This window comes from Etheostoma cragini, chromosome 23, assembly GCF_013103735.1.
Source record: "Etheostoma cragini isolate CJK2018 chromosome 23, CSU_Ecrag_1.0, whole genome shotgun sequence".
NCBI lineage: Eukaryota > Metazoa > Chordata > Actinopteri > Perciformes > Percidae > Etheostoma > Etheostoma cragini.
In genome coordinates this window covers 2,721,432-2,749,426 of record NC_048429.1, presented here as the reverse complement: position 1 = coordinate 2,749,426, position 27,995 = coordinate 2,721,432, and the positions used below count along the sequence as shown (strand labels likewise).

Sequence of the window (27,995 nt, the reverse complement as noted above, 5' to 3'; positions counted from 1 at the left end):
GGTGGGTATTGGGGGGGCCTGGCTGGACATCCAGTCCAATGTGCAGTGATTCACTGAAGACTCAATATTCAGGAAAATGAGGAGGACCCAAAATACAAGCATCTACACTTCTAACCCATGATGCCTCTGCTTTTTCAAAAAAAGTTGAATACAGATATAAATCACAGCCCAATGTGTGTGTGTGTGTGTGTGTGTGTGTGTGTGTGTGTGTGTGTGTGTGTGTGTGTGTGTGTGTGTGTGTGTGTTTGTGCGTGTGCGTGTGCGTGTGCGTGCTCATTCTTTTAGGCTGACAACACAAGGGCGTCATTTTTGCATAAATCTTTTGAACCTCAGTGTACATTTTTATGGAATGGCTGAAAAACTCTGCACCAATCCTAATGCAAAACATGATTAACATAGACAGTGAAAATAGCTCAAATCTGATGGCTTTTTCTGGAAGGGGCATGTATGTGTATATATATATATGTGTAGAGATCATCATTAGAAACTAATAAAAATAATATAAATAATTAGATTCAAATTTTTAACAATTTGGTGAGGTCATAGAATACAGCCAGTCCAAAATCTTTTGGCTGTTTTCTTTGATAAAAGTAATACATGTTCTTCTAAAAGTTCAAACGGTATAAAGGACCCATTTTCCTTCAACAATCTTATAGTTTATTCTGCTTACTCTTGAAACAATATCCCGACCTTTCATCAGATGTGTTGACTGCGTCAGACTTGATTTTGCCTGGGAGAAACTCTTCTATCTCCTGGACCCTGCGGAGCTTCTCTCTCCTTTATCAATTCTTTTTAAACATCAGCTCTTCAAAAGCAGTTGGGGATGTGATGTGAAAGGAGGGCAGTTTGAATATTCTGAAAGCTTTCCCTTTAAAGACAGGCCCAAAGCATCATCTGCAATTACACTATTCATTGTCAAATATGTTTGCATATTCAGTACGAAAAAACCTGCTGGATGTAGCTTAATTTAAGCAGCCTCATAGGCGACACGCAAACTTTTCAACAATGTGCTGGAGAGAGATACCTTATTAGCCTTATTATCATTATTCCTTCTGATCAGTCTCCTCCAACAGATTGTTGTCCTTCACTTAACTTTCCTCTTTATCGTGTAGACACAGACCAAACAAACTCTGCAGACGCCCGTGGCTCTTCCACTGAGAAGAAAGTTGGTCGGTTGTGAAAATAAAATTATGAGACCACTGATGCCAGGACTGACTGAGGAGTGGGCTATGTTCTGACAGGTGTACTGCCATGTCCACCGAAAGGCAAAGACGTTTTGAATTAATGAGACCAGGTGATGGAGGAAAAAGGATCTGAAGTGGAGCCAACACTTTCGCCTGCAGTTTACCTGAGGCCCGGTGTGCCTTTTATTTAAATAACTGCCCTTGATGTTGCTGATCACTAGGCTATAGGCTACTTAATTAAAACTAACAAGCAGTGCATTAACACCCTGCCTGCACGCTGACTCCGTCAACCTGGTTGTATGTATGTGGCCCCCTGGGGAGACGGGGGCAGGATTCCAGATGCATAGAAGCAGAGGGTTGATTTAAAATGCCAAGAAGAAAGATGGCAGCTTTGTGCACCCTGATTGAAAGCAAAGACATTTCTCACTGTAAGAGTGTGTGTGTGTGTGTGTGTGTGTGTGTGTGTGTGTGTGTGTGTGTGTGTGTGTGTGAGTGTGTGTGAGTGTGTGTGCCCTCAGAATAAAGGCATCATACCCGTCTAGGAAGGCCAGCCTTCAGCTTTATAGACGGGTCCTTTGATCAGAAAGGCCGGTTCATCTTCCCCTTCTCGTGGACGTCGTCACCGGATGCTGAAGGTACATCTGCCCCTCTGAAGAGACAGGACAAATGTAATATGTCAGTTTTACCGCACTTAAAGGGTAAATCTCACCAAAATGCAGCCTAGGGTCTTTTTGTGAATGGACCAAAGTCAAACTTTCATTTAAAAGCATAATTAGGACGTAAAGGCCACTTATAAGATTGACTGTATTCTCGTACATAGGCTCTACTATGATCTCATCAAAATCACTATTTTTGAAAAACTGAGAAGGCTCGACACACAACATGAAACTTTGCTCAGTATCACTAGAACCCCAGCATTGAGAACATTGTTAGTTGTAGAGGAAAAAGTTTATTTTGCATTATGGTCCTTCACAACAGCTGAAACAACGAGCGGAAAAACTAAAAGAAGAGGAGGAAGCGTAATGACTGATACTGTCATGGAAGGACCTGGTGCAGGCTCTGCCGCCATGGTAACAGACGATGACCACCTCAGCGACAGTGGTGATGAAGACAACGTTGCACACCTTTGGCCATAAAGTTCATAATCAAAGTTTTTTTTTTACTTTTAACTTCTAACATTTAAGTGCATTTAATATCAGAAAATTACTTTTGATACTTAAAGCTACATTGTGTAAAATGTATCCAATCTAGCGCTGAGATCATATCTCGCAATTAAGTCTCTCTCTCCTGCCACACAGTTCAAAGTACGTATTGTAGCTACGGTAGCCGTCCCGCTTCAAAAAGTGAAAGTGTACAAAAGGCCGTCTATAGCCGTGGTTGTTGGAGTGCATGACAGAGAGTGGCGTGGACGAGTTTCACACCACGAGCAGGCACCCATGCCACCCAACGGAAAGGAGGGAGAAAGAAAAAGAGACTGCATCGTTCCGGAGTGGTAATTAACTAGTTGGGATTTGGTGTGTACGTCCAAAGCAACTCCAACGGTGACTCTTTATTCTAATGACGCTGGTCTGTTATTCTTTTCAATATCTGTTTTCTTTCTCTCGGCTAAAAAGAAGACTCCTGTTCCTCAGATTTGGATTTTGAATAGACAACGTGTGGTCCTCCATGTTTCCTTCTTCAAACTTGCTGGGCCGGGAAGCAACGATACCCATTAGCAGCAGCTAGTCGAAAACGCAAAAGACCGAGCAGTATAGCCCATATTTCCCTTACCGGCTAACGCATGACTGTGGAGACTCTACACCAGTTCCTCCAAACGCAAATGTAAAAAGTCAAGCCAATAGGAACACTTGAAATTGATGGTGGTGGTCAATATTCATAAATAAGGACAAGTTTGTAAACGGGCAACATAGATTTTGAAACGTTACACAATGTAGCTGTATGTACATTTTTGATACTTAAGATTATTTTTGGGGCTCTTTTCCTTTTATTTCAGAGTGACAGTGGATAGACAGGACATGTGAGAGAGAGGGGGGGATGGCACACAGTAAAGGGACGCAGGGCATGTTCGAACCCAGGCGGCTTCAGCCAACATTGGGGCGCATGCTCTTACCGGGTGAGCTAGAGGTCGCTCCAGATACTTATACTTTTCTCAAGTATTGCTTTAAAGTAATCTCACTTTGGTCCATTGGAAGTCTTCCTGCTCCCTAGATAATAATAAATAAATAATTTATATTATTTTAGTTTTGAGTGAAAAAACTCTCTACCTAAGTTTCCACAGGGAAGCTGCACTAAACAGAGACATTAGCATTCATTGTATAGTATAGATTAATAAATATCATCTAAAAAAAGTTTATAGATATTAGTGAAAGTATGTTGAGAAAAGTGGAATTCAAGTGGAGTCCAGCTCACTGAATCAGAAGAGGTCATTGTTATGGAGAAAGTTTTGTAGCACAACTTCATTCTACCCTCGCCTCCCGCCCCACCGAGACGTATCCTGTTGTCCTTTGGAGGGGACCTTAAGTATTAAAACTGTCATAAACTGCCAAATATAATAATACATTAGTAACATGGGGCATTTCTTCCTGCAGTAAGAGTACTTTTGATACTTTGAACATTGAGAATACTCCTGGAATTTTAAGTTTTTTTTTTTTAATTTTCTCTCTCTTAGGACTTTTACTTGTAATCAAGTTAAGATTGAAGATATAGGTACTTTTACTCAAAAGATAAGTGTTCTTTGAAAGAATAAGGAGTGACTACATATTACTTTAGAGTGAAGTAACGAGTAATCCGCTTCCTTCAGAGTAATGAGCCCCTCTTCTGTGTTTGTGAATGACTTTGTGACGACCTCTGTTGCAAATGTCCCCCCCGCCTCCCCCCCCCTCCTTATTCGCAGAAAATGGAAATGGCTTAGGACTACCAGCGTTGCCCCGGCAACCATCTGAGTCCCCCATCTCGCGGTGGAGAAATGAGTTCTGAACAGGCTCGAGAGAGGCAGGGATTAAACATGATCCCGCGGACGGACTGTCAATCAAAACCACAACTCTCCAACCTCCTTCCGTTTAGAGAAGAAGAAAAAACAAACACTGAATCCTAAAGAAGGTGTGTTTTATTTAGAATCATCTGTCTGAACATAACAGAAAACGCCACTGATAATAAATCCGGCCTGCGTGGTGCTGTTGGGAAGCTATTAAAGCAGAGAACTCTTTTGGTTTTAAAAACAAATCCGTTATTCTGCAGCGGATTTAGTGGTGGTCGCTATATTCCAATGCCAAGAGGCGATGGATTAATTTAATTAGCCTGGTGAAGATTAATGACAATGCATAGGCCTTCTGTAGATAAGCCTATACACTGTTAGAAAGGATGTGGTATTTTCATCACAGCTCTGTGTCTAATTTGGGAAAAGTTGAGAGTGAGGTAAAATGGGCAGAGTGCAGCTTTTATAACCATATATCTTTGTAGATGAATCGGAATGATGAGGTTCGGTTTGTGTCTCATAGCATCACACTGTATTTAGTTTTTTGTTAAAGATGAAATTGATTTTTTTTCTTTTCTGAAACACAGGCTAATAGACACGTTGATTTCCATTGTTGGACCATGACATCACTGAGGATCAGAGAAGATGTATGCTAATATTTAAGAAAATGTGTCTTATAGCACACAATGATAAAATGATCAAATTTCCTTTGGGATGAATAAAGTATCTATCTATCTATCTATCTACTGATTTGTAGGGCTGCACCTACCGATCATTTTGTCAATTTATCGAATAGTTCTTTGGTCTATAAAACGACAAAACGGTGAAACATGTCGATCTGTGTTTTCCCAAAGCCCAAGAAGACATCCCCAAAAGACTTGTTTTGTCCACAACTGAAAGATATTCAGTTTATTGTCAAAGACGAGAGAAAAAAATAGAAAATATATAAATCTTTGAAACTCAAATCAGAGAATTCTTTCTTTTTTTCATAAAAATGACTCATAGCAACTAATCAATTATCCAAATAGTTGGCGATTAATTTTATAGTTCACAAATAATCGATTAATCAACGAATTATTGCAGCTCCACCGATACGCTGTGCTGAAAACGTCTGACACAGTGTGTTTAACACGGGCCTTTAAGCATCATTTCATTAGCTAAAGTGCAGCAGATGTCTCTGCATCTTCAGCTGAACCCTCTTATCAAACAATTGACATTATAATGGAACAAAAGCTGTATATGAAATGTATTTGCTCTTTATTTAACAATATCAAGAATCCATATCGTCATGAATGGGGCCAATGGTTCCCACCCTTTTGCCTTTGTCTGCCTGTCACTGGCTGCTTACGTCCTGTTCTACCAAAGAGAGATTTTTCCTTCTCAAATTGTTTTGTTTGGATGTTTTTAAGGGGTCTGGACATGTCACATAATCCGTTAATTCACAAGCAAAAAGCAAATCTTAAACAAAGTCTGTAAAAAATAAAAATAAAATAAAATAAAAATTAGATCACCAGACCTCTCTGATTTATCTTGTGACCCATTCTGGGGTCCTGACCCCCGGGTTGACTACCACTGCTGCAGGCTACTTAATTCACTGATAGGTTATATTGGTTTTATGCTTGTTATTACAACTGTCTCAATGCTCTTGACTTATTTTATTAGTGTTTATATGTAATATTTTGGCTACTCTTTCCACACTTTAATAAAAACCTGAATCAAAATATCTTTTGTTATTGATATGTGTACTAAACCCCAAAAGCATGAACATGTTGGAGATTATGGTGACTGTAGATCCTCAACAGCATTCCCTACTCTTGCAGGATGTTTATTCGTACAGTGGTGTTAAGTCACCAGTAATGTGACAAGAACCTCCAGTTTAAATACAAATCATTATTATCCTCCACTCAATTCATTTTGATGTAATAATCTGCACTTTTTGCTTCCCATAGCGTTGACTTTAATGCTTTATTATATTATTTATGTCTCGTTGGGCTGTAGGTTCATTAAATAGTCTTGCAAACTCTCTTGCATTTATCGGTTTTGATAAAATCGACATCATGATTGATTATTAGATTTCAATTGAGAAACTACCATCTTTACAAAGAAAATATATTCTTTCACATAAAGCACAAATAAGCTTACTATTTGCTGGATGTCTGTTTTCAATCTTAATGACGACAGCTGAATTCACACGTTGAAAATAAAGAAAGAATTCCCTGGAAAAACCCTCTGCTTTCCTGCGGAAGTAATCACATTACAGTAACGCATTACTGGTGCCAGGCTGGCAGAGAGAGCGAGAGAGGGCGGGGAGGGTGAGACCCCATGCAATTTGATATTTGCTTCTTTGACAGTCATTTAAAGGGGATCTGGAGAACCCGATAGCTGGGGACTTACACCCCTCCAAAGGCTTTCGGGACACTTTAGCCTGGCTCGGCTTGGCCCCACAGCGCCAGTGAGTCGCCAGGCAGGGTGTAAACGTTAAATGCTAGCTATTTGTTCCGTGGATTGCAAGGAAAATCAAGCCAGTCTTTCATTCATTCTTTTTTTTTTTTTTTTTTTTTTGCAAACCCTCCTCCTACTCTGGTTCCCCCTCTCCTCTGCTTTGTTTCTATTCTACACAACCCCACAAATAGTCATTGACTAAAGCGGCTTAGGGAGTCTCCTAATAACGCTTTAACAAATTCAAACCAAGAGAGAAGTTTATAGAGTGAAAAGAGGAGGGCAAAGGGAAATATTTAGTAATTGCTGAGACTGTACAGACAAAGACTCCTGACGCTGTGGAAAAAAAAAAGGTTATCTGCCATCGTAGCGGTTCCTTATCAGTGGATAAATATTTGTATATCATGGCCAACTGGGGACTCTGCAAAACCCTCTGACGTGTTGTTGTGATTGTTGCCAAACAGGTGATCTACATTGAGATAGCTACTGTATACGTCCTCTGTAGTGGGGCTGCACAGCCGCTGCTATGTGGGAGGTCGAGGCGCTCCTGCAAAGCCATTTTTCAATTATGAGGTTAAAAGAGTGTGTGTTTTTTTAATAAACGACTGCTCATTAAAGTGAGAGTACATTCCCCTGCAGATAACTGGCAGGTTGCATTGTGCTGGTGTCTCCTGGGAGGACTCCTGACTGGCTGTTTGTCCCCCAACTCCCCAGCCTTGCATCTCATTAAACTCATCTCCACATCTCTATCTACAGTATCTGGGCTGCAGCATCAGCCTCCATCATATGGCCTGTGTCTGCACAGACAAAAGATTTTCTTTCAGGGTGAATACATTCAGGCTATTTTAGAGACCCCCTATTTAGCAGCAACCTATGTGATCTGGTTGTTTTTCTTTCTATATGAAATCCTCACTGGACTCCCAGTGGCCACCCAGTCCAGGATTATTCTGCTCAGCCAGGAAAGAGGAGGAGGAGGAGGAGGAGGATGAGGAGAGGAAAGGGAGGGAGGGCTTGCCTGGATACTCAGCCGCCTGCAAGTGTCCATCCTCGGTTTATTTGACATGGCAGTGTCCCTGGGTATAAAACTGATAAACATCTGGTGGTGCTGCCAGGACATTGGAAAATGAGGGATTGGGGAGAGGCAGTGAAAGAGGCAGCAAGAACACAAAATCATAATGAGAAGAAAGATGGGCAGAGAGGGAGGGGGGAGAGAGGGAGAGAGGGAGAGAGAGAGGGAGAGAGAGAGAGAGAGATGCTGATCAGCTAATTACAGCTGCAAATAAAATGCAAATGTATCCTGGCACAGTGAGCAAGCCCAAGTTTAAACATAGCGCCATCCAAAAATTCAGAGCTGCATGGGCACTGTGCCAATGATGACTTCCAAACAAAGAATGATGATCCAATAAAAAAAAATATTAATAATAATAACAACCAATATATAAATTACTATGATGATTATTATTAATATTATTATTATTATATTTGCTACTGCACGTTGCATCCTGGTGGTTGTCAGCCTATACTAAGCTAACCCCCCCCCCCCCCCTCCCATTTTAATAAAAACAAAAAGAAAGATAGCACACATCCACAATCCAACAATTACAGTTCCCCACACTGCAGCCGCTGTTTAGGCAGGGGACCACGTGCCCCACCCAACCCAATGTAGTGATTAATGATACATCGCCACCCAAAGATGAATCATGTAAAAATTAAAAAAAAAGATCTTGGAGGTACTCACGAGAACAGCAGCAGTGGCTAGAGCAGGAGGGCTCGAGATGGAGGGAGGAAGGCTGTTGGAAACGGATTGGCTTCATCGAATCTTTTTAGATGCAAATATTTTGTTATCTCCACTGAGCTGCACTGTTTTCAGTGTTTATGATTAATTATCTCTTCTTGGTGAAAAATAAATCATGCGAAATTAGGATCTAGCTGACTCCACCGGCGTAAGCAGAGATGGCAGGTCGATGCTGTTAATTTCAGGTTGAAATTGACACACTAATTATAGTGCAGAGTGCTGCTGGAACACTAGCAGGCAAGATTATACCTCTGTGCTTCTATTTTTTTTTTTTTTTTATCAGATCCCCCCCTATATTTTACCAATTAAAAATCGTAAAGGCATTTCATTGCCCCGGGATGAAAAAAAAAAAAGAAAAAAAAGAAGCAGCCTCTCTCGTAACATGGCCATCACTTTCCCCCATCAGATTCATTGTGATGTATTAGATGCAATAAATTATCCCATGTAACAAAACATGGCGAGCTGAAAGGCTGATAATCTGCAGAGGGGAGATAAGGATTCATTATTCCAAATCATTATGAATCCAGCGTTGGCTGTGACTTCTTTCTTAATCAGCTTCTGTGATCCTGGATACGTGAAGGGAGCAGATAAGAGCGGAGTCGTTTATAATTCTCCCCACCTCGGCCTAATATTTTAAAAATAAAATCGCAGGGAGAAGCCGCCGTAAAACACACACACACACACACACACACACACACACACATATATTGGCTTAACGTTTGGAGTGTGCACAGGGCGAGAATAATAAAACACATTGAGAAAATAAATAAGTAAATAGATAATACGTGGCCCATACATTTTTGGAGGTGTTTTGTCTCAAATTAAGGTCATCTCATTCGACATTTACAGCGAAGAATCATGTAGGCAGGGGAGAAAAGGGAGATATATACGGCAGCGTTTATTTCACATTTGGAGTGGGAAGTGTCTAATAAAATTTAGGCTACACCACGAGGCTATAAAAGCGGGTGACCGTAAATGATTTACTCCGTTTAAATGCACTAACGGGGCAGAAAAAGCCACGGTACAGGGGTGGGTTACAGATAAAGCGTTGCTCCACTGGATGTTGTGCAGCTGCTCGATTTAAACTGCGAAATGAAACTCTAAAAAAAAAAATGAAAAAAAAAAAGCTGCTGTATTTAATCAGAATATAAAGGTGACATTATGACTCCTCGTTCTATCTGCTGGAAAGATTAGACGGATCTGGGATAGAATTGGCGGGAAGAAGAGGCCAGTGTGCGCAGGCTCCGCTTGTTATTTCGGCCCAGTGTACCGGAGGGTTTGTGCTTAGCTGTTGTCAGCCTCTGCTGTCACGCGGGGAGCTCGCGTCAAATTCTACATTAATCACGCGATTTCACGGCGCGCGCGGGAAGAAGAGGAGCGTGACTTTGGACTTTGGCATCACGCTCGCGCTCCCGACGTAGCCCGGTTCGGGGAAGTGCATGCACAACGGAGACTACTAACCCCCCCCCCCGGACACACACACACACACACACACACACACACACACACACACACACACACACACACACACACACACACACACACACACACATTAAGGTGATGCAGTGTGGCCTAGTAACGTAAGGTAAAGCCTAAACCACTTACAGTCTCCATTTACAATTAATTAAGGATTGACTCTTCAAAATCTGCACCCCTCCTCTTACACACAAAAAATGCACGTCATTTCATATGCGCTCCTTTTCGAAATGAAATTGTATTTTTTCCCTTTATGTAATTATATCCCGACTGAAAAAGACCAAATTGATTCTCGTTATTTTCCCCATAATTAATCTTTTTATTACACCTATAATATGCTGTAATTATCTGCGGAATAAATATGGTTTAGTCGTTGTTTTTCATTAGCTTATTATATCAAAGCAATCAGTATGCACATTTATCACACACGCATATAACCTTCACCTTTACATTGAAAGTAACAGCTAATCGTTCCCAAAATAAGCACTTTATTTACGTCAAAAGGCAGATTTATAAAGCATTACTATCTGGATGTGTTAATTTGTAATTCTATTCAAGAAATTGAAATACTAATTCCATAAATGAAAAGCTTCGCCTTTACCCGGCGTGGAAATACTGAATTATTCATTGGGGTTTAAAAAAAAAGAAGACATATTTGGCTGTGGACGCATGGATTCGTAAGTTTATACAACGACGTTTGCGCCAATTATCTTTCATTTATTACCTTGATTGAATTTCTACCCCAAAGATGGATTTGGGTGTGATCAGTTTACATTCTCCTTCGAAGAGTCAAGGCGCAACATGAGAGATAGAAAGCCTGCAGCATCCTCTCCTCTCCTCTCCTCTCCTCTCCTCTCCTCTCCTCTCCTCTCCTCTCCTCTCCTCTCCTCTCCTCTCCTCTCCTCTCCTCTCCTGCATTTCACAGAGAAAAGGATCGGATTTGCTTGGTGCTCCTTTCAATGAACCATGGTGTCAATAAGCAGGCTAGCAGGCCTCTATGTGCTCCGGGTTAGTGGGGGGTGCATGTGGAAGACGGTTTTGCCGTTTTTAGAACAAGTGCTGAAAACAAAAAATACACCAGGTCACAGTGCAGCTCCGATCGCATTACCATACTCATATGGGAAGATTTCAGATTTGTTTGCTTACACATTTTTCAAATGTAGCTCTAATTGCTGTGGAGTCTGGCGCGGATCTTCGCTGTTGATTAGACACCAGCTATGGCTTCATCTGTCCTTTGTGTCAGAGGAGAGAAAAGGCTCCTCTTCCAACACAAAAGGAGGTGCAACATTTTGTGTGTCACAGAAGGAGTGAAGTATCTGCAGAGCACCATTCTTATAAGTTAGCTTTATAGATAATCATTGCTCAGGCACACAATGTAGCCTACCATATTTATCATATAAAAAGGTCCACATTTAAACCATTAAAACGGATTTCTCTCATGAGAAATCACGTAAATAAGTATATTATGGCCCACATTTACAGCTCATTAACACCTGATAATAGGGGTGTCACCTTAAATGGCCAGGTGATTCACCTAATTAAAAAAATAAGAAAATCATAAAAGTAAACCAAATACTAAAATAACTAAATGCATTTTGTATTAAAAAACGTGTTTAATGTTTTAAAATATAATAGTAAGACATGTTTACATTTCTTGTAAGACTGACATTCATTCCTATTGGTAATAATGCTTTTAATTGGTTTCTGTACCTCTAACCAGTGATGCGTTCAGACCCGGAAGAGATGGCGTGCACAGTAAACTACAGTAAGTACGGTAAAGAGGCCGCCTTTGGTTGGCCCACATGCGCGTGCAGCCTGCCCGGTAGCCTATGTGCGCTCGTGTCTCTCCTCGAGTGTTATATGATGATGTGACTCCGGGATAGAGGGCGCACCACCACCATCACCACCACCACCACCACCACTGTGAGAGGTTTTTTTCTTCTTTCCAGTCCACGGCTCTCACTCTCTTTCTTTCTGTCTGTCTCTCTCTCTCTCTCTCCCTCTCTCTAAATGCCATCGGCGCTTCCATCTCTATGTCACTCTTTCTTCACATCTGCAGAAAAAAAGCCTCCACTCGTCTAGCGTCCACTACAGGTCAGTAAATATTTAGATTTGCTTTGAAGCCGGTCCATCCTGAATGCTCTGTCCAATCGGCTGTCTCTTCCCTCACAGGCTGAGTAGCCTAAATGAGAGCTCACTGATGTCGCATGTCTCCATGAATGATGGGAAACTTTTGTGAGCGGGCTTGCATGTTAGCTTACATGCAAATAATCGACGTAAAACGACGAAATAAAAAGCAGTGGACGTGTGGGACTTTATTCAAGCCAGAGAGGAAACTGCTGGTTACACATTCATGTCTCTCCTCATCGGCTGCACTTGCTTGAAAAGAATTTAATAAATAACGGGGCTGCATAGCGTTGACAAAATACTGGCTACAATATATCCACAACCGCCGCCATTGAGTGCTTTTAACGTCGCTGTTAGCGGCTGCTTTTGATGTTAGCCTACTCCTTTCGCCACAAGCGGAATTAGCTTAATAATTAGCGATGGTCGCCGTTTCCGCTTCACACGTTTCACTTGGGATTAATAGCCTGTGTAAAAAGGCTCAACGACAGCCAACTGCATTTCTTCAAATATGTCGCTAGGTCATGACTCAAAACCGACCCCCCCAAAATAGAGTAGATGAGGGTTTTTAACGCCATATTAGGCCTACCTACCGCTCAGGTTGGCGGTATAGGCAGAATCCCATACTAGCCGTGAAATTGATCTGATTACCTTGCCGGCGGGTCATAAGAAGAAGAAGAAAAGGAGTTGGGTTTGCTGTGGCTGCATCTCCACCCTCCCTCCCTCCCTCCGTTATTAGTTTCCTCCATCTCGTCTTTGGTCGATATGTCTTGATAGAGAGAGCCGGGCTGTTAAGATGACTATGATGCCAAATGAAGGGCATCACAGGCACACTGTCGCGGGGCCAAGAGCTCGGTTATTTGCATGCGAAGAGCAGAGCGCGAGAGAGACCTCGCACACCCTTGTATTGATCCCAAACAGCTAAGAACAACGGTTTTATGCACTTTTTCCTGTGTTGAAAAAATAGCCACACTCACTATGGTTAAATAACATGTTGTAATGTTATTAAATTATTGTAAGACTATGTTTTTTTATTAATAAATAAAAAACACCACCGGCCTTGAGCGTGACAAAGAGGGACAGCTGGTGTAGGACGACTGAGATTCCATCTGAATTTGGTGTCAGATTGTGTTTTATTACGGGAGATGTCACACAAACTTCAAGATTCTGGCTCAATTGTGAGCTCAAATTTGAATCCAGGCCTATGTTTTGTGTTAATAACTCAATTCCATGTTTCAATCAGAATTTATAAATTAGCCCAAATTACGTATGGCTTTGTTTCTGTTAGGGATCTATACAGGTGGTAGGTTATAAGAGGTGAAAAGGCCCTGTACGCTAAATGAAAGATTACATCAGTGCGTCTGGCGAGAAGCGATATAGACACTGATAGGATCACGAGCCAGTCAATTGGCAGACCGTTTTGTTTTTCTTCTGTTTTTTTTTTTTTCGTTGGGAAGAATGACACAAAATACGAAGTGGTATTTTTTTTTGCATGTTGAAAAAAAGAAGAAAAAAAAATTCACTCGAAGAAAAAGCTGAGTTATCCGACAGCTTTATGTTCTCATTTTTAATCATTCTAGGAAATCAAGTTTCACCCGCTCGACAAGCAGAATTTGACGCCCTCGTTTTGTTCTAAGAAGCCGAGTTGGTTCTCATGCTGACAGAATAGCAGATCTTTTTCTTGAAAAGACTAGAAAGGTGACAAATGACTGGCAACCTGCGGTGCTATAGCTACCGGTTTCAAAATGTACAAAGGAGCATTTAAGCAGTAATATAGCCGCTATATCACTATTACCGCAGCATGACTTGCCTGTAGCATTTTTAATCAGTTACTGGGCATCTGCATTGTTTAGGCAACACATTAAACACTTTTAATCATTTATTAGTTATGAATATAATCTGTCGAATGTGTATGTGTGTGTGTGTGTGTGTGTGTGTGTGTGTGTGTGTCTACTCTTCCTTGTTGTATTTTGCCGTTTTATTTCTTTCATTATTTAGTTTTTATCAGGATGAAAGGTCAGTGTAGCCTGTTAGTCGCGGCTATTTCTGGACAGATTACACTGAGATTATTCAAAGTGTAAGCAAAATATGACACCAAAGCTTTTGATGATACAGGCCTTTATGAAATAGTAAACACACACACACGCACACACGCACACACACACACACACTTAAATATTGTAAAATGGTATCTTGTATATGCTCTTTTTTTCTAAATAGCCTTTCAATGTGCTGCTATTTTAAATGTATTAACAACACGTTTAAATGTAGGCTATTATTATTATTATTATTGTTATTATTAATATGGTAGCTTAGTAGTAGGTTAGTAGGCCTAGTGTATTATTACTATTATAACGTAATGAATTTGTGTTATTATTGATGTGTGATTTTATCTCCCTGACCTCTGATTAAACAGATGACGGAAGGAAATTATTATTTATGAGGAAAAACAATGACTGTAATTGCTGATGAGGTCACACAGGAAGCTGGGGGACAAAGTAAACACGCACGTACGCACGCACACACACACACACAAACACACACACACACACACACACAAATATAGTCGTTATCTACATAATTTCATCCCTATTGGCAATAGAACAATCCGTTCGTGTCTTAAATTCCGAGGCTCAATGTAAAAGAAAGAAACTATGCCATGTCTTGATTCTAATCACGACTGGCTGACATAATATCACATATCTCTGCTGTCGAAACATGAACTGGCTCACCGCCTACTTTTATGAATCAACTTTTACGCACAACAGCTCTGCTATTTGTAGGCCATTTTCTTCAAAAATAGGCATACACACACACACACACACACACACACACACACACACACACACACAGGGAACGGAAGCCACTGCTATTTCTCCCTTTGTGTCGACAGTTCGGGATTATAAATGACAACTTTTTAAGAGAGCCATGTCTTATTCGCTGCTGAATAAGCTCCGGCGTTATTGACACCGAAGCTTGGGAATCAAGTCATGGGATGGCTTCCATGTCCCATTCTCTAAGCTTCGATACATCCAGTCAAAAAACAAAAAAAAACATAATCGGGATTTTAGGCTACATTTACCGTCATGTGTTGCCTCTGAGCACCTATAACGGGTACTTTGTGGATAATGGCTCCGCGATACTTTTCAAGAGGATAATTACACGAGTCCGCTGACAGCTTGACAATGGCAGCTACAGCAGTTTGCATCCAAGTTCAGTCTCAGGTTTGCCTGAGTGAGAATCGCTCCCTCTTTCTGTCTCTCTCTCTCTTTCTCTCTCTCCTTCTCTCTCTCCAGGTATAGGAGGATCCTGGAGAGGAAAAATGTGTCTCTCTCAGTCTCTGGTGCTCCCACGTGCCCGGCTGAGGACACCCTCTATATCAAAGAGGGGGAGTAAACTGGGAATAAGATGAATAAGAACTAATGGAGTCATCACCTAAACCTGTGGTCTTGTCTAAAACAAATGTTTTATTTCACAATTATTAAAAATCAAAATTAGGCTATCTGACTGATCAGCATACTATCGATTACTGACAGTCCATTGCATGCATTTTGGTGCAGCCAATGATAAACCGAGCCTACCTGATGTGACTGTCACAGGATAACGCTGATACCTACTGCAAGGGCGTGCGCGCTCCCGCGTCTGCCTACCCACTGTGCGGTGAGAGGAGAGGGTTCATTTCCTGACTGTTTACACCGCGTTGACGTCACATCCAGTGGCGTCGCCGAGGCTGCCCTCTCTCTCTCGCACTCTCTCTCTCTCTCTCTCACACACACACACACACACACACACACACACACACACACACACACACACACACACACACACACACACACACATATACATACACACACACACACATCTACTATTACACACTGCCAATCTGAGAGAATATGTAGAAACAGAACTGGGCTTTAGACATAAAATACTTCCCCCTTTCGGCCGCGCAATGGAGTGTATAACGCTGCAGCATGCCTGTGAGACACTGAACAGGATGAAGACCTCTCTGATTTAGAGGGAAAATGTTGAACTTTATCTTATAGTTGCTTATATGTTAAACTGAAAAAAATGAAAAGCGCGGCCCTATGGTGTTACATCTAATGCTTTAATTTTTTGAATAAATAATGACATCAGCCATTGTTGCCTGTGTGTTTGAGGGTTATTGCACAGATTGCGGGTGAGTTAACCGGCAGACAGAAAAAGTCTTCATTAGGAGTTTCTTTTCCATCATTTTTTATTTTATTTTCATTTTTGGAGTCTAAAGTCAGTCTACCAGTGTCCTTGTTGTTGAGAAGTCGGGCTCAGTTCGGATCTTAGAATAATGTGCCTGTCACCGCGAGAGGACGCACTGTCACAATTTTAGGAGCGTGCATGTCCCACAACCTGCCATTGGCCCAGAGCAACAGGCTCTGCTGCAGCCTTTCTGCACACACACACTGCTGCACACTGTCTGAAAAAGTGCACACTTTAGTCAAACACAAGAAAAAAATAATTCTGTATTTTTGACTATTTATATATTTTTTAAATGTATTAGATGGTTCAGATGCTTTTATGAGGTGGATGTATTTTTGCTTAGTTTTTTTAAATGCGTATTTGTTTGTTGCCATGCCTAACGTGGGTGTAAAGTTTTATTTAAAAGAAATATCTGTATTTGAATATCTTTTATTGGTAAGGTCATTGGAAAAAAAGAATCTTGCAGCACTTGTGCATCTCTCCTGGCCCACGTTATATTCAATTAGGACAGGCCCCTCCCCTTAACTGATGACACTGACAGACCCTCCTTAAGTTGCGTCGCGCCACAGCTGTCTGCAAGCATTGAGCTGCCTGGCGCCATCCTGAAAGAATGCCTTCACTGTAAAAAAAAAAAAAAAAAAAGAAAAAAAGAAAGAAAAAAGGGAGCTGTAGAGAGCGAGAGCGAGAGAGGCCGAGCGAGCAATAGCCACAGAGACGACAGGGAAAGAGAGAGAGAGCGAGAGAGAGAGAGGGGAGCGGAGTTAATGGAGAGGGCTACAACTGCGCACAAACAGAGATTTGATCAGTGAGTTAAACTTACTGGTGCCGGTCAGTGTGCAGTGAAGCCACCGCAGCGAACAAGCCCTGCGCCCGCACGAGCCTCCACTACTTGTTGAGCTGGGCTGAAACACTCACGTTTGTTTCTGAGAAGACTGGATTCCGTTTTGGACGTATTTATATGACAACACCTTTGTTGCATTTGTAATGTGGGGTACGTTTCGTGTTTAATTATTTTTATTATGGTTATTTTTTTTAACTCACTTAAAGCGTGAGCCTCTTGCCTATTTTAGTCGTGCTGCATGTGAACAATTTTGACAAAACAAGACAATAAATTCTACTTTCTGTCTCCAGGTGATCGGAAGCAAGCGTGGAACCTGTGGATTTAACAAACAAAAAAAACGGATTTTGGACAGATTGTTTCCTATCTTGTGACTTGTACCGGTTTGCTTCATCGTGCATGAACATTTATTAAAGAGAAAAAAAAGGCAAAGCTATGGAAGTAAGTGCGGATCAGCCTCGGTGGATGAGCCATCATCCCGCCGTGTTGAACGAGCAGCATCCCGGCTCACATCACCTCGGCCACTCATACATGGACCCTTCGCAGTATCAGCTCGCTGACGATGTGGATGTACTCTTTAATATCGATGCACAGGGGAACCACGTCTCTCCGTACTATGGAAACTCTGTCCGAGCCGTCCAGAGGTACCCTCCTCCTCCACACAGTAAGTAAACGGCCTGTTTAGGCCTTTTATTTAATAATGTGCACATGATCCGGTTTAGCTCCTTGGGCGTAATGTATCCCCGCCGCAAATACTCAATTACTGTCACCGTGTTTGGAATTATTTCTATTATCTGACTGTAAGGCAGAGCAGGTTTCGGTTTTGCCCGGAGGTACCTTCGTCTTAAAAACCTGAGAGCGTAAAGTGTTCTGAAACCACGCCGTAAATATGTATGGTTTACCTCCAGTTTGTCTTTGGTTTCTGTGTACCGAGTAGATCACATTCTGTTCCAGTCTAAACTACACAAACACGGGCAAAATGTTACGTTCAGCTGTTTTTTCAAAAGCTTCGTGCGTAATTTGTTATCCAAATCAATCAAGTGTTCAGTTACCGATTTAAAAATAAAATAAACATGTAGGCACAGAAGTCCAAGATCCGCCTGGCCTATTTTGGTAATGCATACACTGTTTACATTTATTATAATATACTGTTCAGTAGCACGCAGTCCTTTGTGGAGTTCCCTTCATTGTACATTTGAACTTCCTCAAAAGTCAATCACGACTTTTAAAGCTTTTGACTTACACGTATTCAGATGCACGGAGGCCTGTTTAATGGAAAAGGCAAAAAGCAAAATTATGCACGTGCGTGGCTACATGCAACTCTAGTTTCTATAGCCTACATAAGAGAGATTCGGGTGATTGCTAGACGGCTACAGAATCTCGATAGAAAGTGAATGAACAGCTGGGGGCGAATTAAATCCTTGTGTAAGATATTACAAATAAAACGTACACATGTCAGTGGATGTGTTTGGTAAATCAGTGCGTAAATGGGTGTTCAGCTTCCTTTTCCAATGCTTGTTTAGGCCCACAGATTGTCTCTACACACCTAAATGGCAAATGCATGTGTGTTTTAATTATGTGTGTGTTGTCGCAGACTGAGGTCAGGTTGTGATGTTTCTTGTGTTTCTGTGCTGCCCCCCAGGTAGCCAGGTGTGCCGTCCCTCATTACTGCACGGCTCTCTGCCCTGGCTGGAGGGGAGCAAAGGCATCGCCCCGCACCACAGCACTTCTCCCTGGAACCTGAGCCCCTTCCCCAAGAACCCCCTGCACCACGGCTCCCCGGCCAGCCTGTCCGTCTACCCCCCGGCCTCCTCCTCCTCCCTGCCCACCGGTCACTCCAGTCCGCACCTCTTCACGTTTCCCCCGACCCCACCGAAAGACGTATCCCCAGACCCGGGCATATCCACCCCGGGCAGCAGCTCCGGGCGGCAGGAGGATAAAGAGTGCATAAAGTACCAAGTGACCCTGGCCGAGAGTATGAAACTGGAGTCAGCTCACAGCCGGAGCGTGGCATCAATCGGAGCAGGGTCATCCTCTGCCCACCACCCCATCGCCACATACCCATCCTATGTCCCTGAATACGGCCCAGGCCTCTTCCCACCAAGTAGCCTGATAGGTGGGTCATCTTCTAGTTATGGTTCCAAAACAAGACCAAAATCAAGGTCCTGTTCAGGTAGGCGTGCGCTTTATTACATTCCCTTTTGATCTAACATGATTCCCCAGATTTGCAGGCTTAATGATCAGCCATGTTTAATCTCATACTCAAAAAAATAAATGCCATTGAGCAGCTCATTCATCTCTCACATGAACAAACTCTCCTTTGGGGGGGCCATACAGGTCAACCTATATGCGCATCAAAATGCCTCAAAGCTCTTTTTTTCATCATCTTATAATACCAATAATAATCCTCATAATAACAACAACAACAATACAAATAATAATAATAAAGTTTTATAATAAGAATTTTAATACATCGAATTTACAGTCAAAATGAAAATAAACAAATATATTTTAGGTGGATAAATGAATGAAATACATTTGTTGGGGGAAAAAAGTTTATTAAAATGTACAACTAATAACTATGAAAATGTTTTGAAAATGTCCCAGACTTCGTTGGATATTTCCCCCCCAACACAGCAAAATGAGAGTTGAATGCTTGGATTAATTTAGGTCATTTTTTTGGCCATCTTCCCCTACACTAACAGAGCGGGGGAGAGAGAGGGGGAGAGCGGGAGCCAGTTCTCTGTGTCGCCCCGTTTATATGTTTAAGTTAATCCCATTACTGTCAGACCAGTGCGCGCCACAGTTGCATTGTTTACCCAGCGGTAGAGCACCGGATGCTGCTCGTTCATTCACAGGGAAAAAGCGGGGGAGCCGCCGCCGTGGCAGAGGGCACGAACCACCGAGGGAGGGGAGAGAAAGAGAGAGTGTGGGGAGATATTTCCAAATATATAACTCATCATATAAGAGGGGGGTAGGGGGTAATTATTTTAAAGGTTGCTGCTGCTCAGCTGAAAACCAGTTTTCTGTAATGAGATTAATATCAGCGGCTTTGATGGGAGTCTAGAAAACAGTGGATTAGTCGATGCATATCATTCGGGGTTATTAAGCACCATTCACTTAATGCAAATACAGATTTTAATTCAAGGATAATGGGAGATAATTTGTTCATTTTAAGATACTTTCCCGATCTGATGAGTATTCCCCTTTTTAATAAGCTTAACAGTGCAGTGTGTGTTTGCCTTGTCAACTTCATGCAACTAAAACCTAAACACATCTTGTGCAGTTTACAAAATCTGCATCGCAGAGGCCTGCTTTTACTCAAGCAGTATGCACTGGATCCGACAGTTCCTGTTTGACTTCAGCATCAGAACAGAAAGAGAGAGAGAGAAAAAATATATAAAGAAACACACATTTATCCTTGCCATGTCTGTCACGTCAAAACGCAGAACGACCCGGACGCATCCGTCTCTCACTCTCTTAGTGAAGAAGTCGAGCTCACTTTGGTGCTGCAGCTCGAAAAAAACATTTAAAAAAAAGGGGAAGTGCTGCTGCATGAACATGCAGAAGGGCTATTGGCGTTGCACAAATGCCATGTGAGTCTCTGCTTTCAAATAATCGGACTGTAGCTGCAGAGCCCTTGTTTCAATTTCAGGCTCCTTTCTGCTATAATCAAATTAAAGTGTTAGTGCGCGTCTCACCTGTCGGTGTCACTAGAGAAGTGCCAGTCAAACATGAACACACCCTAATGAAGGGACCCAGCCTGTTATAAGACATCACATACAAATACTCATAATGATGAATGTTAATATTATTATTATGAGAGGTTGGCTGATGAAAGAATGAAGAAGGCTTTATAATTTTTTTTTAAATCATCAGGAGCCAAAGTGCATTTTAGTTAGAGTGGAAATCCTGACTCAGAACATGTATACTGTAGCTTCAAGATTTTGTGGTTTATTGACTCATTTTTGGCTTTATGGACCTTAACAGAACTGCTGTATTCACCACCAACACGTACCACATGTGTTGGTGTGTGTGTGTGTGTGTTGTAAAATATTTGCTGCAGTAAAAGTCATGCTTGTAGTTGCAATGTTACATTACTATTATGTATTGATGATTGTGATACTTTGTTGCATATTGCATGTTTTATTATTTAAAAAAAAAGCTTAATTAACATGCATCAACCATTATATTTTAAGGACCAACTGACCGGGACACTGTCTCCATGTTTTGTTTGTGTGTGTGTGTGTGCGCGCGTGTGTGTGTGTGCGTGCATGTGTGTGTGTTGGGCTCTTGCAGAAGGTAGAGAGTGTGTGAACTGCGGAGCCACGTCAACTCCGCTGTGGAGGCGGGACGGTACGGGTCACTATCTGTGTAACGCCTGCGGACTCTATCACAAGATGAACGGGCAGAATCGCCCTCTCATCAAACCCAAGCGGCGGCTGGTACGTCTCCACCACATTTCTCTATTGATGACATGTCCGTCTCTCTCTCTGTTTTTCCCCTATCCAGGAAGAAGTAGGCCTATTAGCTGCAGGAAATTGACTCGACAAGTGCAGGTCTCTGTTTTCAGATACTACCATAGAAAAAAAAAACTGCACAGTTATTATTATTATTATTTTTTTTATAAATGCAATGACGATGCTATTTTTTATTTGCTAAAATTGTCATTGATTCACAGTATTCTGTTTCAAACAATAGGCCCCATGTGTATTTTGGAGATGCATTGCCTCCATTAAAAGAGAGCTTCTGTAGCTTGTTCTGCAGGCCTGCATTCAAAAACGCACAATGAGCTCCATCATATGAATATTATTTTGACATTTTAGTACATTTGGGCTATTGGTAGGCTAGTTTTTTTTGTGTGCAATTCTTATGATTGCTTCAGGTGGAGCCATTTTTTTTGTTGTTGCTGCAGTTTGCAGTTATTTTAGGGAAAGCCCCTCTCATCAAAGCTGCGTCTCTTATGAGCTTCAGAGGAGTTTCCCTGCATGCCTTCTTATGCACAATAAAAAAAAATATATATATATCTTTCGAGGCAAAGATGGCTGCCCAGTCCTGTACTGGACCTTTTTCTCTCCTCCACCTTCGCCTCTAATGTGAAAACCCGACTTCCCAGGAAAGGGCTGCCGGATATCTGAGCAGCGCAGATAAGTCGCTTTTAACAACACAGCCCGCTTCCCCAGTCAAAACATAGAGGCTGCGGAGTCCGAGCCAGGCCGAGCCAGGCCAGCACAGAGTCACGACTCGAGCTTGTTTAGTGTTATAATCTCTGTTTAAATTAAATATGAATCAGGTGGGCAATTGCCCCGCAACATTTGACTTTCTTTTTTTTTTTTTACGGAGGAAAAAAAAAAAATCTTATGTCTGGGCCAGAAAGTGACGTCAGAGGAGGATTAAAGACCAAGATGTGAGCCGCCAATCTGATCTTTTATCTCATCGAGCAAATAATAGCTTGTCTGCTCATATTTGACGTTCGGGTGACAGAAAAGATTCAGTTATTTAAGGATTTGGTGAATTGACAGCATTGATGTAATGGATTTAAAAAAAATCAAGAGGGTGAAAAAAGTCAAAAGATGGTAATACTGCAAGAAAATAGCAATCCAAGTAAAGATCATAGAGCCTGACATTATGTTGGTTATTCACAGCACACAGCAGCAGGGGTTATTAGGCCACCCCGTGTGTATAATTGGAAATCCCTCCCTGAGATAATATAGTCCTTTACGTTAGTGTGTCCTTTGCGGTCACGTGTCTATTGATTTTTCTTTTTTTTAAAAGAGATTATAACATCAATGTCAAGCCATTGCAGCAAACTGGGCTGCGAGACAGACAGGCAGCTAAATCCATGAGAAGACATGACTTTCACTGTGTCAGGATGAAGAGAGGGTTTTACTCTGCTGAAGCCTGCAGCGAAGCTAAACATACCCACTTTTTTCTTTTATTATTATTATTATTAGTAGTATGCTTTTTAATTGGCGTGCAATGATTGCTTATGGTTCATTTTACTGCATGATGTGTTCATATTCTTCTGTCCATAACGTCCATGTTTTCAAAATCATCTTTAAAACACACACGTAGGCCTACAGGAGACCCTTTTTACTCGATACCAAATCTATATGTTCAGGCCCTTAAGGTCGACATTTCAAACAAGCCTTCGTGGCACAAACACACACTTTAAGGGGGAGGGGGGGGTAATCAGATTTAATAGCTCTCCCATTTCAAGGCACTGCTTTTATGTCTTCTGTAAATATTTATTCTCCAGGAGGTATGTGCTCTATGACGCTATTTTTAGAGTGAAAGCAGCTCTGTTTTTGGTATTTCTGTCCTAATTTTAAACTATTTTCAGCTTTCCAAATAAGAATGCAGAATAAAGAATGCATTTAAAGTGCAGTGAAAGGAAATGAAATGGCCTTGTCTTTATTGCATGTATGTAGCAGGCCACTATGCAGGACGCCATGCATACAGGGCTGCCCATATAGCACACAGGCATCTTAAAAAACACCGAATTTATGTAATTCAATCCCATATATTTTTCCTTATATCCTGGTTAAGTGCCCAAATAAAATGCCAAATTTCCATCTTCATTTCAGTCCTGAAAAAAAATCACGCTTTCTACAGGAATGGCAGCTCTGAATCTTGGTGTTAAATGTGTCAGAATAAAGCTTCATGTTGATCGGGTTATTACGTGGTGATGTGACGTTCTCTGGCGTGTGTGTGTGTGTGTGTGTTGCTGTGCAGTCCGCAGCCAGACGGGCAGGGACGTCATGCGCAAACTGCCAGACGACAACGACGACGCTGTGGCGGAGAAACGCCAACGGGGACCCGGTGTGTAACGCCTGCGGCCTGTACTATAAACTGCACAATGTAAGTAATAAACCTTCCTAGGATATCACCCTAACCCATCAAAAAAGGCTGAATATGTATTCCTTCAGCTCCATCTTCCTCCACCTCTTTCTTCCTTTTCTTTCTCATCACGTCCTGCTGGGCACCTTTCCCCTCCTCCTCGGAATATTTGATCGGACTTGTCCCTGCAGAGAATTTCCGGGGCAAGGCGATAACAAGTAATGTAGAATTAATATAATTTATTGGCAGTAAGTGTGAATCTAAAAGGTAGAAGACCGAAGTGAACTAAGCCCGCAGCCGCCTTGATTTTGAATATTAAAGAAGAGGGCTTAATTAAAATTCGATTAATTTCCAGGCCGGATATTTTTTTCTTCCCATTTCTAGCCTTTTGGTTTCATGCGCGCCAGGGACTTGGAGTCCCCCGCCCCCCCTACCCTGACCACCAATCCGCCTGATTCGTTTTGGGTTGGTTAGCGCCTCACCACATCATTTCACATCCTCAATCTGAAAAACCCCAGGGACTCGTTTATCTCTCCCTTTCTCTCCCTCTCCTGTGCACAAAGCTGTCACTTTTAATCAAACGGTCATTGTAAGTTGAAACTAATAATAATAATAATAATAATAATAATAATAAGCAGGCTAACTGCTCTACGGCCACATGTAGGTAATACCCCCCCCCCCTCACAGACAACTGATAAAGGTTGCTTAGATCCCCCTGTGTAAGGGGAAGAGTATCCTGCTCTGCTGCCCTGCTTGTCACGCAAGCGCTCCCTGTTAAATCGTTTTCCCATGTTACTTTTGGCGGATAGTTAGGCAGTGCAGAAACAGATCAGACCAAGGTTTAAGGCAGAGAAGAATAATATTTCCCAGTCACATATTAGCATTTGAACTGACCTCGACCTCGGTGTAATTGTGAAATGAGTTTATTTTGGTAAATCCAGACTTCTGTTGGGGTTTGCTCCCTTTGAAACCAATTCCACATTATTCATGGAGAATTTAGCAAATTCCTTGCATATGTGTGTGTGTGTGTGTGTGTGTGTGTGTGTGTGGGATGTCCCAAAACACCTGATGGTAGCAGGCTGTAGTAACGGCTTAGAAAAAAATCTTGTGAAAATGTTTGTTGCCACAAACATGTTAGCACCTAAAACACAGACTGCCTCTCTTCAGTAAAGAGGGGTTAAGATGTGAAAGATCTCTGTGTGAAGTACAGTGTGTTCAGCTATGACACCTACGGGGCTGAGGTTTCAGTTGGTTAGCTGCTGCTGCTGCTGCTGGGAGAGAGCATGTTAGGGGCTGCGTTGTGTTTTCTGCCGTCGTCACTGACTCAAACACATTGGCTTGGCTTTTGTTTGATGAGCCGGGGTGGCGGCGGCGGCGGCCGAGCGCAGGCCGGGGTCCCAAGGCTTCCTCTGTGAGATAGTACACATCGCAGCATCAAAGAGCACAGGCCTGACCAACATAAGGTGGGCGTAGCATGCATCAGAGCTGGAAGCAAGGCTGACAAGGCAGAGAAAGTCACCCGGTATGAAGCCACATGTTAGAGACTGAAACCACATCACTGCGGGTTTGCACAGATCTTTGCTAATCATTGAGGCCACTCTGCTTAAAAAGTCAGTGAAAAAAGGCCAATGTCTCAGACAGTGCGAGAAAGCGAGGAAGAATTCCCTGCTCCCATTTCCCTGAGAAGAACTGCTCAGAAAGATCAGGAAGCCAGCCGGCCTCATCCACCTCCCCTCATAATCCGGCCCACAGCCGGAATTCCATCATCCCAGCTCTCATTCCCGGCTAAACCTATGCTGGAATATGGCAGCTGGGGCCATTTTGGCCAAGAGACGGCCGCGCGGTTGAGGAGGAGGATGGAGAGAAGGACTTGGCCGACGCTGGCGGTCGTCGTGGCCATGTGTCTCTGTGGTCGGGATCAGCTGCCAGACCCTTCTCCGTCTCTGTTCGGCACACACTCCCTCCATCTTTCCTTTTTCTCTCTTTCTTTCTGGCACAGTCACATCCTCAGATACAGTTCAGCTTCAATGAATCAACATTTAAAACCACACACACACACACACACACACACACACACACACACACAGAGTATATAAACAATCTTGTGTTTCAGGATGGGACAGGCCAATATGCCCTGAAATGGGACTCCATTACATATCATTATGTCTCCCCAAAAACCCCCAAATCTGGCTTAAAGAAAAACTAAACGTTCTGTGTGTGCCACATTTTCTTACTTACTTTGAAACTTGGTGACACTCTTCCACTAAAGGTTTCTTTTTGTCATTGAGTCGCTCAGTGCAAACGGAGCTACAGCTACGCATGTCTTCAAGTTCGAAATCTCTACTTTTAAGATTTCTATCTTGCATGTGAACACAACGCCACGGCATATATTGCGACAAAATACTAATCTGCTATCTTTTCTGTCTCCTTTCGAGAGCAGATCAACCGACCTCTCACCATGAAGAAGGAAGGCATCCAGACCAGGAACAGGAAGATGTCCAGCAAGTCCAAGAAGAGCAAAAAGTCCCAGGACGGTATGGACGACTTCTCCAAGAGCCTGATGGACAAGAGCAGCTCCTTCAGCCCGGCCGCCCTGTCCCGCCACATGTCGTCCTTCCCTCCCTTCTCACACTCCGGCCACATGCTGACCACCCCCACACCCATGCACCCATCATTTGCCCCCCACCACCCTTCCAGTATGGTCACAGCCATGGGTTAGACCTCCCTGTGCTGCACAAGCCCCTTAACCCTCAGCCTCGCCACCTCCATATCCCTCGGTACCTCTGCTGGCCTGCTTCCATATCCTAAAAAGACAACTAACTGATCCTCGGCCCGACCCCAGCCCCCAACCTCCCTTCCCCACTCCCCCCCACCCCCGTCCCACTGCCGAGCTGCGGTGCGAGAACGACATGGTTCGGCTACCTTTGTCCTCAGTTGTATCTTATTTTTATAACATCCAAATGTACCTGAATGCTTTACAGACTTGACTGGACTGTGGCGCACTGACCTCAAAGGGTGGGGGAGGGGGGGAGATTTTGTTTTCCTCAAACCAGGGAGAGACATTTTCTCCCCAAGCCGCCGCCACCACATAGAGGCTGTCCTCCCAGCTGATCCACATGATAAGGAGCTCCATTTGTGTACAAAAAGCCATTTTTCCACCACACACCAACATCACAAAAACAGACATGAAAAAAACCTTTCCAACGACCTCTTCCGAAATTTCCAACCCGCCTCTCTTCACCTTGCACCTGTGTAACAGGAACCCCCGCTCCTCTTTCCCCCTACTTTTTCTTCTTCTTCTTCTTGCCGGAGTTGAGGAGAGACAGACGTTGAATATATTTGTACAAATTGTATGAAATACAGTACATTTAATGAAGACTTTTTAATTAAGTAAGAATTAAAAAAAGGAAACATGCCCCGGGGCAGCTAACGACGAGAAGGGTACGAGTTGCAGCAGTAGGAGAGACTTGCCGCCAGATGAGTGAGGAGAGGACGCCTCCGAGTCTCAGAGGAAAGAAAAAAGGGAGGAGGAGGGGAGAAGACTTTTGAGAAAGGGCAGGCCTCGGTTTTCGCCTGCGTGAATTGTGTTGCATTAAGTTTGCAGAGAGTCAGCGACTCTGGCTGCAGGCATCTGTGCTTTTGTTTTTTGTTTTTTTGGATGTGCTATAGGTCTCGGGCAATTGGTTTGTGTTGACGTGCGCACGTACACAAACACATACACACATACACACATACACACACACAAACACACACACACACACACACACACACACACACACACACACATGCACTCACACAGTTGATCACTTGCAAGACTTCCTGCCCACAGATTATATGCATTGTGAAAAAAAGTTCCTGTATTTGTTATTTGTATGTATAAATCAGAGTACCAAAAATACGAAATAAACAAAGATGTAGAATTATTTCTTTATGTTATGCAGACTGAATGGTTGTAAAAATTTAATAATAATCACTAGTGTAAAATATGACTGCTTTTTTGTTTCGTAATTTTTTTTTCCTCTTTGAAAATAATAAACTAGTTTAATCTCTGTTGACATGTTAGCACTGTGGTCGAGAATCGTCTTTTCTGTG

At 42.5% G+C, this 27,995-nt stretch overlaps 1 protein-coding gene and 2 long non-coding RNA genes across 10 annotated transcripts in view; 1 reads left to right on the top strand and 2 right to left on the bottom strand.

Annotated features, from left to right (window-relative positions):
- The window catches only part of LOC117938429, a 438,129-nt gene that overhangs the window by 44,356 nt on the left and 365,778 nt on the right, over positions 1-27,995 (bottom strand). The window lies entirely within an intron of this gene.
- Positions 12-15,216, bottom strand: LOC117938428. The gene is made up of 3 exons (XR_004655389.1): positions 15,075-15,216; positions 1,719-1,833; positions 12-53 (listed from the first exon to the last, which is right to left on the bottom strand). It is a non-coding gene; the product is annotated as an uncharacterized LOC117938428 (long non-coding RNA).
- On the top strand, positions 11,717-27,341 carry gata3 (GATA binding protein 3). Of its 8 annotated transcripts, none has more exons than XM_034863017.1 (7): positions 16,897-17,216; positions 17,357-17,727; positions 18,706-19,179; positions 21,363-21,419; positions 21,576-21,622; positions 23,799-23,924; positions 26,344-27,341. In XM_034863017.1, the coding sequence occupies exons 2-7, from the start codon at positions 17,499-17,501 to the stop codon at positions 26,620-26,622; spliced, it is 1,212 nt and encodes a 403-aa protein (XP_034718908.1). In that variant the 5' UTR covers positions 16,897-17,216; positions 17,357-17,498; the 3' UTR covers positions 26,623-27,341. The 8 variants fall into 8 exon arrangements, with proteins under 8 accessions (XP_034718905.1, XP_034718908.1, XP_034718906.1 ...); XM_034863015.1 differs by having other exon boundaries at positions 18,706-19,236; XM_034863014.1 differs by lacking the exons at positions 16,897-17,216; positions 21,576-21,622 and adding an exon at positions 11,717-11,962 and having other exon boundaries at positions 18,706-19,236; positions 21,363-21,508.